The sequence below is a fragment of the Brachyistius frenatus genome, unplaced genomic scaffold, assembly GCF_029030835.1.
Source record: "Brachyistius frenatus isolate BFR_SWC_R1_liver_20210118 unplaced genomic scaffold, ASM2903083v1 Contig_24, whole genome shotgun sequence".
NCBI lineage: Eukaryota > Metazoa > Chordata > Actinopteri > Embiotocidae > Brachyistius > Brachyistius frenatus.
The window spans coordinates 772,851-789,412 of NW_027210623.1; the positions used below are offsets into that span (position 1 = coordinate 772,851).

At 39.2% G+C, this 16,562-nt stretch overlaps 2 protein-coding genes across 4 annotated transcripts in view; one reads left to right on the plus strand and one right to left on the minus strand.

The window, feature by feature from the left end:
- The first annotated feature begins 119 nt into the window (after positions 1-119).
- sdhaf2 (succinate dehydrogenase complex assembly factor 2) lies at positions 120-4,822 on the plus strand. The gene is made up of 4 exons (XM_069697620.1): positions 120-250; positions 1,303-1,526; positions 2,466-2,575; positions 4,254-4,822. Exons 1-4 carry the CDS (start codon positions 224-226, stop codon positions 4,382-4,384), a joined length of 492 nt encoding a protein of 163 aa, XP_069553721.1. The 5' UTR covers positions 120-223; the 3' UTR covers positions 4,385-4,822.
- A 5,271-nt stretch (positions 4,823-10,093) lies between these two features.
- Positions 10,094-16,562, minus strand: part of syt7b (synaptotagmin VIIb) — a 96,667-nt gene continuing 90,198 nt past the window's right edge. For all 3 annotated transcript variants that reach the window (XM_069697656.1, XM_069697657.1, XM_069697658.1), the window contains 5 exons: positions 14,622-14,889; positions 14,353-14,522; positions 13,906-14,020; positions 13,496-13,695; positions 10,094-11,755 (listed from right to left, as the gene is read on the minus strand). In XM_069697656.1, coding sequence (XP_069553757.1) covers positions 11,651-11,755; positions 13,496-13,695; positions 13,906-14,020; positions 14,353-14,522; positions 14,622-14,889 — 858 coding nt within the window. In that variant the 3' untranslated portion in view covers positions 10,094-11,650. The remainder of the gene's footprint in view (positions 11,756-13,495; positions 13,696-13,905; positions 14,021-14,352; positions 14,523-14,621; positions 14,890-16,562) is intronic.

The window sequence follows — 16,562 nt, forward strand, 5'->3', positions numbered from 1 at the left end:
AACGTTGACGTCACTTATGTTTCCCTGCAGCGTTACCGTGACCTCAGAAATGTAATCGACATGTGTACGCTGTGACCTGTCCCCACTTCCTGTTGTTTCCCGTGCGCCGCGGTGACGTCAGACCCTCCTTGTGCAGAAGACATAAGACTTCTATAGAAAGGGTCGGACAGCAGAAACGAGCAGAGCTTCATCGACTCTCAGCGCTCCCCGAAAGAGGGTTAAAATGACGTCTTCTGCTGTTGCTAAAAGAGTGAGTGAACCAGTTATTCATTATTTGTATATCGGTTGGTTGAAATTGAAATCTGCAGCCGTCGTAGCTCATCGACGACTTTTCAAAGATCTGACGCGAATTGAAATGATTCCTTGTGATGTAAATATGCGATACAGGAACGGATGATTAACATTATATTCAACAATTGAGGTTTCAGGTAGTGTAACATTAACGTTATGGTGCAGACAGCGTGTCCTGTTAGAGGACACTTGTACAATCCAGAAGTAAACAGTTGTACAACAGGGCAGCGTGTGCAGTTATACAACTCCCCTCTGCTTTACTCTGTTTCCCTGTCAAGTGATGTTAAAGATACTTCTTTAATACTTCTTAATTTCACAGTTTCACAGTTTCTTAGCGTAAAAAAAAAACATCTGAATCTTAATTCTCCAAGCGTGACTCACATTTTTCAGACCTTATAAAGATGTCACGGTCAACATAAAAGATAACGCCAGATAGTAATAAACCCAGCACAGCACAATCCCTAAAACATTAATCCTACACCTTCAACCCTTTTAAAGAGAATTTGAGACTAAATGTGACAACAATTTCGCATGTTGATCTTGTGTCTAAATATGCTTTTGGGTAGAGGTCAGTAATGGTAGTCTTACTCCAAATACAGGCAGTGATTTAGAATTTAACTGGCCGAGTGTGATCTGATGTAGTGAGAACGAAGGGAGATGTGTCTGCTCAACAACAGTGCTACCTTTTCTTCACACATTTTGAATTGTTCAACTCATTGTTCAACTCATTCACACACACATTATATATGTATATATAATGTGTGTGTGAACTCTCTCAAAAAGATATATACACTTATCAAATACGCACATGTATATTAAATAATACACAAATGATGTGTAGCATTGCCCTAAAAATATTGGAATTCCACGGAAGAGGGATTAATGTGTTACTGCACAGGGATAAATATTAAGGTAATGATGTAAAAGAAGAGATAGAAAATGATAAATAAAAGTGTGATACAAAACAAGGCACGAGTACACTTGTAAGCGTGTGCGTTTGTCCTCTATCAGCTGGTAGCAGCGTTGTGCCAGTCAGCGTGGAGACCAGCGGTCACAGGGATGGTATCGTCTCGTGGTTACCGTGGAGACAGTCCCGATGACACCAAGGGCGACCTGATTGAGATCCCTTTGCCCCCCTGGGAGGAGAAGCCCGACGAGCCCACTGACATCAAGAGACGACGACTTCTCTACGAGAGCCGCAAGAGGGGCATGTTGGAGAACTGCATCCTGCTCAGGTTGTTGAGCTGTACTGTTTCTTCTAGACAGCCATGGGGGTTTTCACCTTACATTTAAAGGATAAGTTTACATTTTCCATGTCAACAGTATTCATGTTCCCATACAATGGAAAGTTCTGTTGGTCACTTTAAATGTGCCTGCTGTCCATACTGGTTTCCCTCTTAAAGCAGTTTCAATGTCGTTGATGGGAGACAAAATCTATTGTCCTAAATTCATCTGACATTAATGTGAAGCTTCAGCTCTCCGAGTTACTCAAACAGCCGTGTTTTTAATCCAGATTTACATTTTTGAGAAACTGTTTCTGTGATGCAGGAAAGTGTCCACTAATATACACATTTTTAATGTACACATGAGCGTATAAGTATTTCTCAAAAAAACAGACTGGAAAATATGTGATCTTTTAAGGCAGGGCAGTTCAAACTGTGGCACATGGGCGGGATATGGCCTGTTTGAAATTTCTATGGCCCTCAAGAAGATGCCTGCCTGGATACTGTTCCACTGTTTCACTTTTAACGAATATGGATTTGAACCTGCTATAAGCATCTTAAGACTGCTTGAAATTATTTTGATAGTGTCATAAAGAGGCCCAAACAGTTTTACTATGTTCATCTTGTATTTTTGCTGTCTGAAGTTGATACCACGAAAAGGATGCACATGATTAGTTTATCCCATGTACAAATATATCGATTGACATTCAGAGTTTTTTGTGGCCATTAATTGAGTCTTGACCTTCCAATGATCTTCCTATCTGCTCCTCTTGCTCTTGAATTTGAATGGCTCTGCTTTAAGGTTGTGATCTGGAGTAGATTTTACATTTCTCAAGCTCCATTTGAAGTTCCTCGTGGGTGACCAATTTGCCAGCGGGTCAGATAATTACCGGTAACTTTTCATTTAGAGCGAGGAGCCCAGCTCTAATGAATTCTCCATTTCTCTTGCAGCCTTTTTGCAAAGCGATACCTGAACACAATGAGTGAACACCAGCTGCTGCAGTACGACAGACTGATTAATGAACCCAGCAACGATTGGGACATCTACTACTGGGCAACAGGTGAGAGAATCTTTATCTGTCACAAGTTTCTCTGGAGACATTTGATATTGTCTGTGGAGTCTCATACAGACATAGATAGTATACCAGCTCCCAGCCACATCTACAATTTAATTTGAAATCCTTTTCATGGTTTTGCACAGAATAAATGGCTTATCCTCAACCTTCACTGTTAAGCTACTAAAACCACGAGGATGTGTGCTTAACAACATGGACGTGTCCTTACGTCCCCCGATTCTTAACACCCATCAATTAACTCCCTCCAAAACATATATTTATGCATATTTAATGCACAGCTGCACTTTTATTTATTATTATTGTTTTTATTAATATAAGGACATAAGGCAGTTTATTGCCATTGTAAAAAATACAACGAAATTAAGTTGGCAACTCATAAGTTCAGCAGCAATAAACAAGGGAAAAGATATATATATATATATATATAAAAAAAACACAATAGGATAATACAAGACTTCACCATGGCATGAACAATAGAAGTATAAATAAGTGTAATAAATATATAAAAGATAAAAGACAGGCATCGGCAAAGGGTCATTTTTGGCAAAGGTGTGGAGATGGAGCCGCTTTGTATGCTCCTGAGATGTTGGTGTACACTTGGTCCAGAGTATTCTTGATAATATTATTATCTTTTTATGAACAATATGCTTTATAATTGATTGCTGGTTTTATCAATGCAATTTTATTATTACTTCTTACTTTTATTATAGGGTACAGCACCTTCAGTTGGAATGAGTTTATAAAAAGGGCTGCGCAAATAAATAAACTTGAATGTAGTACAATATTCAGACTGTTACAATAAAATGCAGTAAACTCCAGTGTATAAATAATTATATAATGTCTTGTTTTTTTTAACTTTCATGGCTGCTGACGCTGAAATAACAAACAGCTCTGCTTACAAATTAACTTCACTTCTGTTGCTGTTTTCTAACCGTTTCTTTTGGCTGAGGCTTCACCTCTGGAGCTCATTCGTGTCCCGGGATAACGTACCGTTTTATTTTTCTAATTTCCTCTTAATTTGATTCCATTATTTGTCTGTTTTGTTGTTCATAACACCTGGAAAAAAGGACTCCATGCGAGAACAGCATCATCATCCAACTGGCAGCAACACAGGACGAATATAAAAAAAAACTGTTGAAGGGAATCTAATCACGATGCTTTTATTGTTATTCACTGAGATGGTTTCCTTTTTGAAATTGATCAAAAAATGTAAATAAAAAAAACAAGAAAGTGCTATGGTCACACTGTTTGAGAGGAGGAAGGCATTACAATTAGGAGGTGCCCTCAGCCTGATACCATTACTTATCTGAAATAATTGTTTTCTTATTGTTGTCGTCAAGGTAAGTTTATTTGTACAGCAGCTTTCAACAACAAGGTTATTCAAAGTGTTTTACATGAAACATAAAAGGCTTCAGGACAAAGTTTAAAATCAACATAAGAAAAGAAAATTAAAGTTAAACAGAAAAATGGAAAATCAGAAATCAACCTTCATCAGTTTAACATTCTCAAATAGAGGTGATTTGTGCTCATTTCTCTCAAGCCATCTGTCTTGTACTTAATATTCTTGCACAAAACAAAGAATCTAAAATTCCACTTTCCACAATTAAGATTGAAAAAAGTTTGAAACTGAAAATAATGATACCTGTTCTCTTTTTGCCTGCAGAAGCTCAGCCGACTCCTGACGTTTATAAAGGAGATGTCATGGACATGCTGAAGGAGTTCACAAAGAACCGCGACCATGAACAGAGGTTGGATGCACCCAGCTTGGAGTACCTGGAAAAGGAAAGCCAGTGAGGCCCTTGTGCCATCGGGGCCCTATTAGAGACTCTCCAGCAATGTTGCTGCAATTACACACAGAAAAATGTAAAAAATATTGTGGTGTGCAAAATAAATGACTATATACCACCATCCACCTGTTTTCATGAAATAATGCAGGATTAGAAAGACACATTCCACTGTGTCATCCATGCAGTGGTTAAAGGGAGAAGAAGATCCTGAGGGAAGTTTGTGAATCGGGCGAGGACTGATGCCATTCAACATGAAGACGGTGTTCTGAGTGTTTTGCATTAACTGTATTGTAAATATGTGATTCAAATTCTGTAAACTGCTTAGTGTATGAGACACTCACTGAATACGCTAGCTTTGATAAATAGAAACAAGTGGATCTGTACACTGATTTCACATGCCTCATACAGACATTATGGGATATTTAATAAATGTTCATGCGCTACTGTTATCTGCTTATGTTGGTTCCTTCATGACTGTCATCATACACCACAGGATTGCATCACATGACTGGAGATGCCATAAGTGACAGCAAGAGCAGTGTTTGTTACATAATGAAGGTTGTGCGGCCTGCAGTGTCTGTTTACAAACACCAGATGGCAGCAGATCCCTTCAGTGTCAAATTCAAGCACTTTATGATCTCTGGCAAATGGATCATCCAAAACCATATCTCATATACATTTATTTTGATACAAGATACAGTGTGAACATATCAGATTGTAGCAGGTTTATGCAGATGGTGAAGAGTTGAAAGCTGCATGAAAAAAAAAACCAAGTTATGTTACTGTTAGTAAATTACTGAATTTGGAAGAAAGATATTATTCCTGGAATATGCTGTGTATTATTTTTTACTACTTTTATGAAACAGTGAAATTTTCTGTCAAGCTAAATTGCAGTTAGATCACTTTTAGTTAACTTGAACCCATGTAAACGAGGTTATTTTTCTCTCCTCCACGACCGGATCAGCGTGTGATGACTATGGGTGAGATTTCTTGTCCGGCTGTGTGTCATGTCGGTTCAGTGGAACCTTGTACTGAGTGCAGAAGGGAGATGCCCTCTGGCCACGAGATGTGCACAGAATCACTAAACAGATGACAAGCCTGCTTGTGTACGTCCACAGAATTATAATGTACACATGATCCGTGGGCAGCCAAGGTGTCACACAAACAGGGAAATGTTCCAAATATGTTCCAGAGACAAATGTTTATATGCATTTTTCTTCTTGCTCATCACTTTCTAAAGGAAAATGTTGTGTAAGAATGACCTCCTTCCTTTTTTTTATGCTGTCAGCTTGTCTTAAAATAGACCGAGATGATGTCAGAAGGGTTCCCCTCTGTGTTTTATTCACTCTTCTGCCATCTGTCTCATCATTTTGCCTTAATCATTGGTGGAAATTAACGAAGTACATTTACGCAAGTAAGAAGAAAAAAGATGTAGGTACTTCACTCAAGTGTTTTCAATTTCTGTGATTTCCACTCCACTTAATTTCAGAGGGAAATATTGTTAATTTTTACTCTTACATACTCATTTTACGTAACATATTTGGAGGGTTCTAGCTGGTCACTGCGAGATCAGGAATTTACATGAAAATACTGAAAATACTGATAAATAAAGTTTAAACCAGTAGTTTACATCAACAATTTCATGTTGTGACCATGTGTCCAATTGTGGACTCCAACAAGATGTCTGTGAGCTGTTTGTCATTCCACCAAAGAGTTAAAATCTTATGAAAAAAAAGAAAGACAGCAGGGAAAAGTCCAAAAGATGAAAACCAGTGTAACAGAATGGTGTTGTTTTCCCTTTTTTCTCTTCCATTAGTCATCTGATGACCCCTCAGAATAGAGAGTCTTCATCCGTGCCCTCTAAGGCACCACACTACCTAGTTGTATATAAAGTAATGACCACTATAATATAATAATGTATATCAGTCAAGGGTACTTTTACATTTGATTTGTGAGATCATTTTATCACTAGTGCCACTGCATTATATATTTCAGAAGTAGTTTGAATCCAGAACGTTAACTTGTAATATAGTAGTCTTACATCACTATTATGGTAGTTTGTCTTATAAGTAAAAGATCTGGATACTTTTCCCACCTCTGTAGTAGCTGCATGTGATCCACGGTGTCTGTCACAATTCCCCACCTTAGAAAAAAAAAAAAAGAAAAAGGAATCCAACCTTAAGATCCCACATGCAGGGGAAGCACAATTCATGTCTTCATTGCTGTGAGGCTTGTTTAGAGTGTATATTCATCAGTTGCCCACGCACACCCACTGTGCCTATCTGTAGCCCAGCGCTCCTGTCATCCTCCACTGCTATTTCCTGTGTCGTGACAGCTCTCTGTTTTATCCTCAGCCCCTGCCGTCACCCTTGGCTCCCCAAGAATTTCAATCTCGTGCTTTTTTTTTTTTCTGTTATTCCAGTACCACCACCATCACCACCACCATCACCACCATCACCACCACCATCACCATCACCATCACCACCACCATCAGCACCAGCAGCAGCAGCAGCATCACCTCGAGCCTGCCTCCTGTCTTCCCATGTCTACTGGAGAGTCGTGCACAAAGGAAAACTGCACTCACTGGGAGGAGAGAAGGACTGCCAGGTTTCATTTTAAGGATGGAAGTGTTATATTAGTTGGTAAATTAAACACCCTCTGTCATCATTGCATCACACACAGTTTTTCTTTTAGATGTTATCTTGTGTTGAGGATGCTGTGAAATTTAACAAGTAAGAGACAATGTCCTTAATTCTAGAGATCAGCACCAGTTCTGTTGATCCTTGTTAATTATCCTTCCAACCACGACCCTATTTGTGACTGGGGTGGAGGAGACAGTAAAATACAGAGCAAATATAGCCATGTATTTCCAGCAATGTTAACTGTCACTTAATCAGTTGGTCCATGTATTTGCAATTAAATGTCCAGAAAAGAAGTTGATGATATCAACATCAAAGATCTGACTCCATGAATTTCTTTTTTCCTTAGATGAAAACTGTAATTAAAGTTTCACAGTTCACGATCAAAACTTGCAGAAAGAACTTTGGGGTTGTTGGTTGAGTTACATTAATCAGTGGTGGAAGAGAACCAAGTGCATTTGCTCAATTACATTTTTGAGATACTTTCAATTTCATGTTGCTTTATACTTCTATTTCATAAAACACACACGGCAAGCTAATCATGTATTGCTAAAGACTAAACCTACAGAGTTTTCCAACCTTCTTGCTTCTCTCTGACAGTTGTACAAAAAAGGGTATTTGGACTGATTTCCTCAAAAAAAATTCTCAAATTTTTCATTTAATCGTTTGAGATAAAAGAGCAAAAACAGCTGAGCAGAATGTGCAGCATCACATTGTTGTTGTTTTTTCTAAATTCTCGTCAGGGTTATTAGATCTCAAACCCTCAGATTCATCTTGTGTTAAAATGACAGGTCACCACTTCAAGCTATAAGAGTATGTTGCTTTCACATTGAAGCATCACAATTTATTTTCATCAGAGATTTTTCTTTCTTTTGTTAATTTGAGGACATTAATTGTTCTGTAATTTATTTAAAAAGGATTTATAATGTAGGACTTGTTATTGAATAACTTTAGATTCCTGTAAAGTACTTATAATTAAAGTCGATCTGAATACTTCTTCCTACATCTTTGTAGGTGTCTGCCTATACTGAAATAAATAAACCTTTTTTACATGTAATAAATAATTTAAAAAAAAACTTTTGAAAAATTCATAGCAATACCAGACCAGAAGTATCTTTGTTTTATATACACATTTATATTATTATATACACTGTACAGATTTCAAAAAAATAAACGGTTGATATTTAACATTGTGCACCCCACGGATGTGTAACTACAAAGAGAGATGGGAGTGAAAGAGGGGGGGTTAGTGATACCAAGGACAGACAGATATCAACAACCCCAGTAAATACTGATGAGTTTTTCTCTTTTTTTTCATACAGGAAAGTTCACAGTCATTTGTACAGTATATAAATTAAAATGTTGCTGGTTAACCTCTCTTTGTCTCAAGCAGTCCCTAAAGAGAATGCCCAAAAACAGAAATGCGAGCTTGTCCAGTAAACTATACCAGTGAGTGGTATTTAGCCAGTAAAGAGCGCATTAAGAATATTTTTTTTTTTGCTCAATTTTTTAAAAATATACCAAACCCTGACTGATCTTTAACCAATGTTTAAGTTGCATTGACTGAAGTGACTTTCACTAGGCCTTTGGAATGTAATGCTTTGACAGCAGCATTCAAAAATAATCCCTTGATTAACACACAGGGCCATCAGGATGGACAGATGACGATGTTCCTGGTTATTTTGGGATGCTCCGATGCTCTGCTCTGACCTGAGACGTAGCTAACAGTGATGCAAAGAGGTGACGATTATCTCCTGTCTCACCTCCCCCCCCCCTTTTCCTGACACTGAGAGAGGGAGCGCATATGGTGAAGAGCAAGGCGTGGCGAGGTTTATAAGGCACACACAGAACACTTTGTGCCAGAAAGCATGTGTGCACGATGGGGGTGTTTTGGGCGAGCGCCAGCTGTGATGTTAAGGAGCCACTCTTCTTTTTTTTTTGCCTCTGCGAATCAGATCGGACCAGATAAGAAGGACAAATAGGACATTGAGGACAAAATGTTGGTAGCTGCTTCTGTCTGAACTAAGAATCTGGTGTATAATGCTCAGATAAAACAGGTTTTATGTGGGGTTGTTGTAAAGCTTGTTTGTTCCATTTTTCCTGTGACCTTCACTCTCAGCTCGTGTGAGATTTGCCTCCTATCAAGCCAAACGTCCTTGTTAAACCACACGAGGAAAATAACCCTGCTGTGAAGAGAGGTTTGTTCCAGCATCGTCGTCAACAAGTGCAGTGATTAAAAAAAACACACCAAAAAAACACATTTCTTTGTACATCTGGATTCATACAGAATAAAAACAGTTAACAATGCTGCTCTGTATTAAACTGCCAAAATAGAACTTAGTGCAGGAATACACAGAGGGACTCAGTAAACACAATCACACAAACTGAAGTTAAAACATTGACACTCACCCACAGTGCAAACACACACACACACACACACACACACACACACACACACACACACACACACACACACACACACACACACACACACACACACACACACACACACACACACACACACACACACACACACACACACACACACACACACACACACACACACACACACACACACACACACACACACACACACACACATCCAGTAGGCAAGACCAAGCAGTGGAATGTAAAAATACTTTTCCCCCTCAGATGTTATTACTCTCATTTGTTTGCATTCATCCGATCAGCACATGTCTATATGGGACTTGAAGGAGGTCACAATCAGGCAGTAAAGCACACCACTGGAAGACTGACCTGCACTTAGTTCAAAACTCCCTGAACAACACAAAGTCAGGTCTTATATTGTCCTCAGACTCATAGTGGTCTGTAAGAATAGAAAAGAAAATAATTATATTATTCTGTAACTCCGATACGAGGTTTATTGCACAGATTAATGCAGCTGATAAGACATATAGTAACATGGGTGACGGGGATTGATTAAATCATGATTTTCTGATATGTTACCATCTGTAGTCATGTACGGCCTGCATTCATACATTGTAAGTTCACCCAAATCACAAAAATTCTCAGACTGGATAGTAGAAGTTTGAAAAAACAACAACAAAAAACCTCAAGGTCTACTTTCTCACTTTTCTCTTTTTGACTTCATGTCACAATGCAACTCAGCAGTTTGCTCAGTTGAATCAAAGATTCCACCACAGACGTGTTCAAGTTCGAGGCTTGCACAAAGTGGCGCTGCACCAAAATTAACCAGTTGTGGGGTTGATGCTGTGAGGTCCTTTTGTATTTGGTCTTCCTCAGGGTGTTGTAGATTTTGGTCTCCGTTTGGTCTCTCTCGGGGGGGGGACTGTAAAATTAAAGTAGTTTATCTGTTTTACTGGATACTACTAATTAGAAAGTACTGATATGTGGGTCTGTAATTTGGGCAGACTGACTTGAACCTTAGTGACCTCCTCCACTTTGTTAAATTAACGTCAACAACACAAATTCTAACACTTCTACCATCATTATCAAGGGCCATTTTGTTTTCCAACAATATCTTTACTTTAGCTGTGCGAGTCAAAAATAGTCCCTCACACACAGACAAACATACACACATACAAACACATTGTTCCACATGTTCACTTTTGGAAGCTGCTTTTTGCTCATTTTCTGTGTCTGGAAGAACAAGTTGATTCTCTAAGTTCTTTTGAAACAAAAAAAATTAAACACAACATTAATCACTTGACTCTTTTTTTTTTCCTGTCCATCGGGATTCTTTTCCAAGAAAATTGGAAATTCTTTTTTTTTGACACTTTCCCTAGTAGACCAGTGTTAAATGTTCATGTTCATATCCTTTTTTTAAATTTTTATTTCTTGCTGAAGGACTTCATTTGGGGTCACAGCACATCACCCACAGCACGCACAGACGACAAAGGGTTCCAGCCAAGGGAGAATTATTACAGTGGTACCAGAGTAAGAGTGAAAAGTTAAAAAGATCAAACATGAGTCGAGTGACAAGAGTCCAGTTCCATTTTACATACAGCCCATCACTCTTCCTTTGCCTGCTTCGGTTTTCCTGATTTTCCAGGCATTTTTAAGGGTATGGAGGAACAGTGACAGAAACGGAAGAGGACTTGAACGAAAAAGGCGAGAAGCAGGGGGAAGATTCCTCACTGCAACACCGGATGTAAGTGGTGAATTAAGGGTCCAGGTCAGAGCCATTCACACTCATCTGCATGTTTGACCACAGCCCGTGTTGCTGCAGTAGAGGATTGTTGGAATATCAGTTTTTTGGTTGGTAGTTTGTATTCACGGGTAGCTGCTCTGATGTTAAACGCTGGGAATGGATGACATGATGGAGGAAAGACTGAAGGATATCTCAAAAAAATAAAAAAGGAAATCTCGAAAGAGGGCACCAGGAGAAAGCAAGTAAAGACATCAAAGACATTTTAAGTTCAGACAAATGGATGAGAGGGGGGTCAGGTGGGAATCAGAGCTTGACAAGGGTGAAATTTAAGGATGGTGTCACGAGGACTGAGGGCAAGGAATATCAAAGAGGCCTGAGAACAAAGACGTGATACATGGTCTGCAGTCCAACACTGCAGTGTAGGTGATATGTTCTGAGGGCAGGAGCTGATGTCGAATTATGGGAAGAAAAAACACTGTAGGCAGATTGGTTACTGGGTCCTTCAGGCCTTGAGAGCATGCCACTGGGCCACGGTAGTACGAGGATGACCCATCATGTCTTTCCAGTGTTTTACCTCTGCAGGGCCACTCTTCCATGAAAGATAAATCTGTGAGGAAGAGAAGTAACTCCGGTATTATTACACAGAAATTGATGTTATTTGTAAAGAGCATTCTCCAAAACAAATAGATAAATAAAGAGCATGGTATTATGTGAAGAAAACCCTCACTTTAAGTCGTAGGCATAGCCCTTCTTTCACCACTGAGTCTGTCACTCTAACAGGAATTTAACCAGAGGCAGAAAAAGAGCCATAAGAGGCTAATGCTGTCAATCTCATGACGAACAAACACAGAGTCCTTACTGGAAGGGAATCTAATGTACAAAGAAGCACCTGATCTGTACATGAAATATTTCCTTCATTGTCTTTTTAGCGGCCTCAAGCTTTTTGTGAGTGTGATATTATAGACAACATATTATAAGTGCTGTGTTTAGGCAGATAATGTATGGGATTGGGATGGAAACAAGTATAGCACCTGCAATTACTGTAGATGCATATGAATGGCAGTAAGTAGCTCATCCATGCTGCACACGGCATAAAGATTTTTCTTACAGCGCCTGATGGAACAAGGATTTGATCTGAGCTTTGACGTCTTCCCAGCGTGTCAGACAGAAATAAGATATTTTTGACTTCTGTTACAACTATAAAGTATATATCTACACTTGTGAAGAAAAAGATGTTGGGTTTAAAATCAACAAAGAGGTTAGTGGTTATAGTTAGGTACTGATATATAAATCAGTACTCAGATAAAATGGATGTGGATAAAAAGTCCTAATAAATTATCTGGAAAAGGAAAATGTAATTTGTCAATAATTATACATGAAGCTGAAACTGAAACTGTGTTAAACAAGTACACGTCCAGTGAATCAGTTCATGTTCATCGTAGTGCTTGTGTAGCCAAAACTCTTTCAATCAACGCTCTGCAACAATGTGACTTCATCGACAGGTGACAATACGATTAAACATACAGTATCTGAAGGATTTTCTTTAATTAATGGATGATGATTGGATATTTATTTTTTACCTCGGTGAGATACAGAACACTCCCTCCTTGTTGCTGAGGCGTTGTACTGGGTAGTGTCTCTTTGACTTGGGTGTATGAGTAATTTTGGCATTTGTATCTATGTAGCATTAGCATAGCATCTCGTGAGTTAGCGAGACGTTTCATTGTTGAAGATACATAGTACGTAGTACATTTTATGTACCTGAAAACAAAGGTGTTTTTTCTTTTTTTTTTTACAACAGAGCAATTTTTTTTTAGACATTATTCTAGAATTAAACTAAAGTAACTCAACTGACCATGACCAAAATCTCATGAAATACTTGTCAATACTTGGTGTCCATATTCTCATTTATTGGCACCAAATTACAGTTTTCTTTCAAGGAAACATTTAAATATTTAGGAGGAGATTAAGAAATTTCAACAATCTGATCTTCTCCTTAAAGACAAAAATGAGATTTTCTTGGAAACAATTCTCAACTGAAATTTTCAGGCATCAGAGGAAATATTCTAGTTAAAGTTAGAAGGGTTTGGACAAACCTTGTATCCAGTGACAATGGACATTGTATTGCACATATGTACTTAGATTCACCTGCAACTGTCTAACTAAAGCAGCTAGCATTTGTTATTTGTTTTAAGTTCCAATGCAGAAGACTAGTCTGTATGTTCCAGCAGGGGTCAGTAGAGACTGTCTCAATGAGCAGCTGCTGATGGTCTGTCACAGAGTCAGAAAAACCCAGAGGAAGAAGAAGAAGAAAGAAGGGAGAGGCGAAGAAGAGGGAAGGAGATACCTTTCCAATGACATCATTGCGACTGAGTCTGTCCTTGTCCATGACGGTGATAATTATGGTGGTCTCCCTCAGCACGTGGGCAGGCACGTCAAAGGGGAAGGACTCGTTGAAAACAGGGTTCAAACAGCACTTCATTACCACTGTCTTCTTCTTCTCCACGCGCTTGTCCTTGTGCATCAACCACAATTTAACGTAGGGGTCTGAGGAGAGGGAAATGTGCCAGTTTACAAGATCTCATTCCTGTTTTCCATAATCAAAAGCAATGTTAGTGAGGTACTGTTGATTTCATGTCATTTCCCAGTAGAAAACAACAACAACATAAAACACAATTTTATCATTTTCATGTGGAATCAGTAATGATGTAGAAGGGCATCAGTAAAAGGATGTGGGAGATGAAGGAGCATCTTTACCAGAAGTGCCTCCGATGTCCATGGCTTTGAGGTTGCGGGCTTTGATGATGCTCACAGTGATGGTGTTGGCTGTGGGGTTGTAGCACAGAGACACCAGCAGATCCCCTCGGCTTCCCTGGAGAAATCATACACAACAACAGCGAATTGTTTACTTTTCATCCCCTTTTTCACATGACTCTGCCTTCTGTTGCTTGCTGTGTGCTTCTGTTTCTTCCTCTGGCTGTCTGTGTATTTTCCATCTACCTGTGAGCCTCTCCATATTCCCTTCTATCCCTGCTCCCACCATCACGCTGCCACATCTCCCCCGGGAACATCACGGCAGCCAGGAATGACATCACCCGTTACATTCTGTCCCATCTTCTCTTTCTCGTCACCCCCTCCCCCCGTTCCTCTACTCCCTGTTCCTTTGCTTTCCACTACCCCCCCCCCTTTTTCCTTCTTACTCACGCTGCCATCGCTACATGGTTTCAGCTCCTTCCAGAAAGTCTGCATGTTGGCCAGGTCCAGTTTGTTGAGGGGGATGGACACCTCTCCTATGGGGTCGTTCCTGCTGAAGCGGTCGTAGTCAAGAACCTGCAGGTATAATGTCCTCTGGACCACCTTTTCATAGGGAAATCCTGAAAAAGATTTTTTTTGCCGTGATGCACTCAGAAAAGCAACAGCATAAGAGTGCATGCATGGGCTGTGAACGTCAAGAAACGTTTCCTCCATCATACCCTCAAACAGGAAGGTCTCGTTCCAGTGGGGGTTTAGATTCTTTCTCTTCACTTTGGTCTCCAATTTGTGCTTCTTGTCTGGCAGCAGGTAAAGTTTCACAAATGGATCAGAGGTGCCGGAAAAGTCCTTCGCGGGCAATTCCTGGCCCTTGAGAATTTTGACAGTGAGGGTGGAGTCTTGAAAACTATACCCAACACTGAACTGAATACGACCCAGCTTCTCACACACTGGACCCTCATGTTCCTCCTCCTCTGAACCTGGTGACAGCTGAAACATGCAGGAGGAAGAGGAGATACACGTTATGTTATTTCTTCTCTATTATGGGTGAAACTTTATTTTGAAACAAGACATTACAAGGTCTAAACTTAGTGTTCTGAATAAAATTTACATCTTACAGAGATCTACTATGAGCCAACATCAAATTAGGTTTCACTTGCGATTCATTTAGTTTTAAGATTGCAATTATCATTTTATTTTAGTAAACAAAATCAAGAAAAACCACACAGTTACCATTTTAACAATGTTTGGAGTTTTAGGTGCTGTTGGATTGTACAGTATGTTTAAAGGATGGAAACTGCCCAAATCAAATTAAATGAAGAAATAAATATATTAATATGCCATTAAATTCACCAACAATTATATGAAAATACATATAGTTATTCATTAATTGATAAGCTGTGACATAAATTAATATTTCTTTTTTAATTTGCTTCTGTATCCATTTATTTTTAAATTAATTGCCCTATTCATTTACTTTCCCATTTAATTTTCTTCCTTATTTATTAATGTATTCATTTTTAAACGAAAGTACAACCTTTTATGATGGAGCTAAATAAGGTGAAGAACAACAAAATACAAGATAAGTCAACAAATGTCCTGTTTCTGAATTAACACTGTTTCCACTAAATAGTAAATTTTTTGTCTGCCAATTTATTGTGTGTCCAAATTGGGGTAAATGTTTGCAGTTTCAAAGAACAATGGTACAAAAATATAGTGTCCACATTAGCTACACTACTTTTGACTACCAGTCACACTGCAATGTGTTGTATTGTGTATCTATTGTGTTGTAAGCTATAATATTATAGCTTATAGCTAAATCGTGGTCATGCAACAACCCCGCCACCAGTACTGACTCAAAATGGTGATGATTTATAAGCGTCAGAGATTTCACTTCACCACTCAATATTGGGCAAATTACTGAGAGCCTGTTCTCTAACAGGGAGGAGAGAGTGGGTGAACAAGGAAGTGACTTTAAATACAAGACTGTAGTATCATACAGCATTAGGTGTACCTAATGAAGTTATACTAGAGTCTGTAAGGGTACAGTTTATAAAATGTAGTAGCATGGGAGTTGCACTTCTATTATCACAACATCGGGCAAAACACTGCAAAATTCACAGCATGTTCACACACAGATTTAACACTTCCAGAAGAGTGGACAGGTGGTAGCCCACTAAGTATGAGGACTTAGACTTCCACTCCACAGGGGGCACTAATTCTGCACTTCAACATAAAAATCCACAACTCCTAACAAGCGAATGGGCATAATGTTGTGTCACGCGGCTACTGTCTGCCGTGTGATTAGAGCAGAAACGGTGCATGGCTGTGTGGAGATGAGAGGCAGATTATCTACTGGTAGACAGACCCTCTGAGGGACGGTGGCGTAGCCTGGAGGGGAGGAGAGAAAAATCCAGTTTAAAAAGTGCTATCTGATGGGGGACAGAGCTGGGGGCATTACTCAAGGAGCGGTTCCAGAAATGTAATATCCAATTCTGTATTCTCCCACACATTTCTGATGGTGCTGCTCAGCCTCATTCTCCATGCTGAATATGATCACTTTTCATTATGCAGTCCTCCACCCAACAGCTGGCCTAAATTGCTTTACCCGATATTCTGCAATTGGACACTCTCTCTTTTGCCCAGAGTCCTCCCTTCTTGTT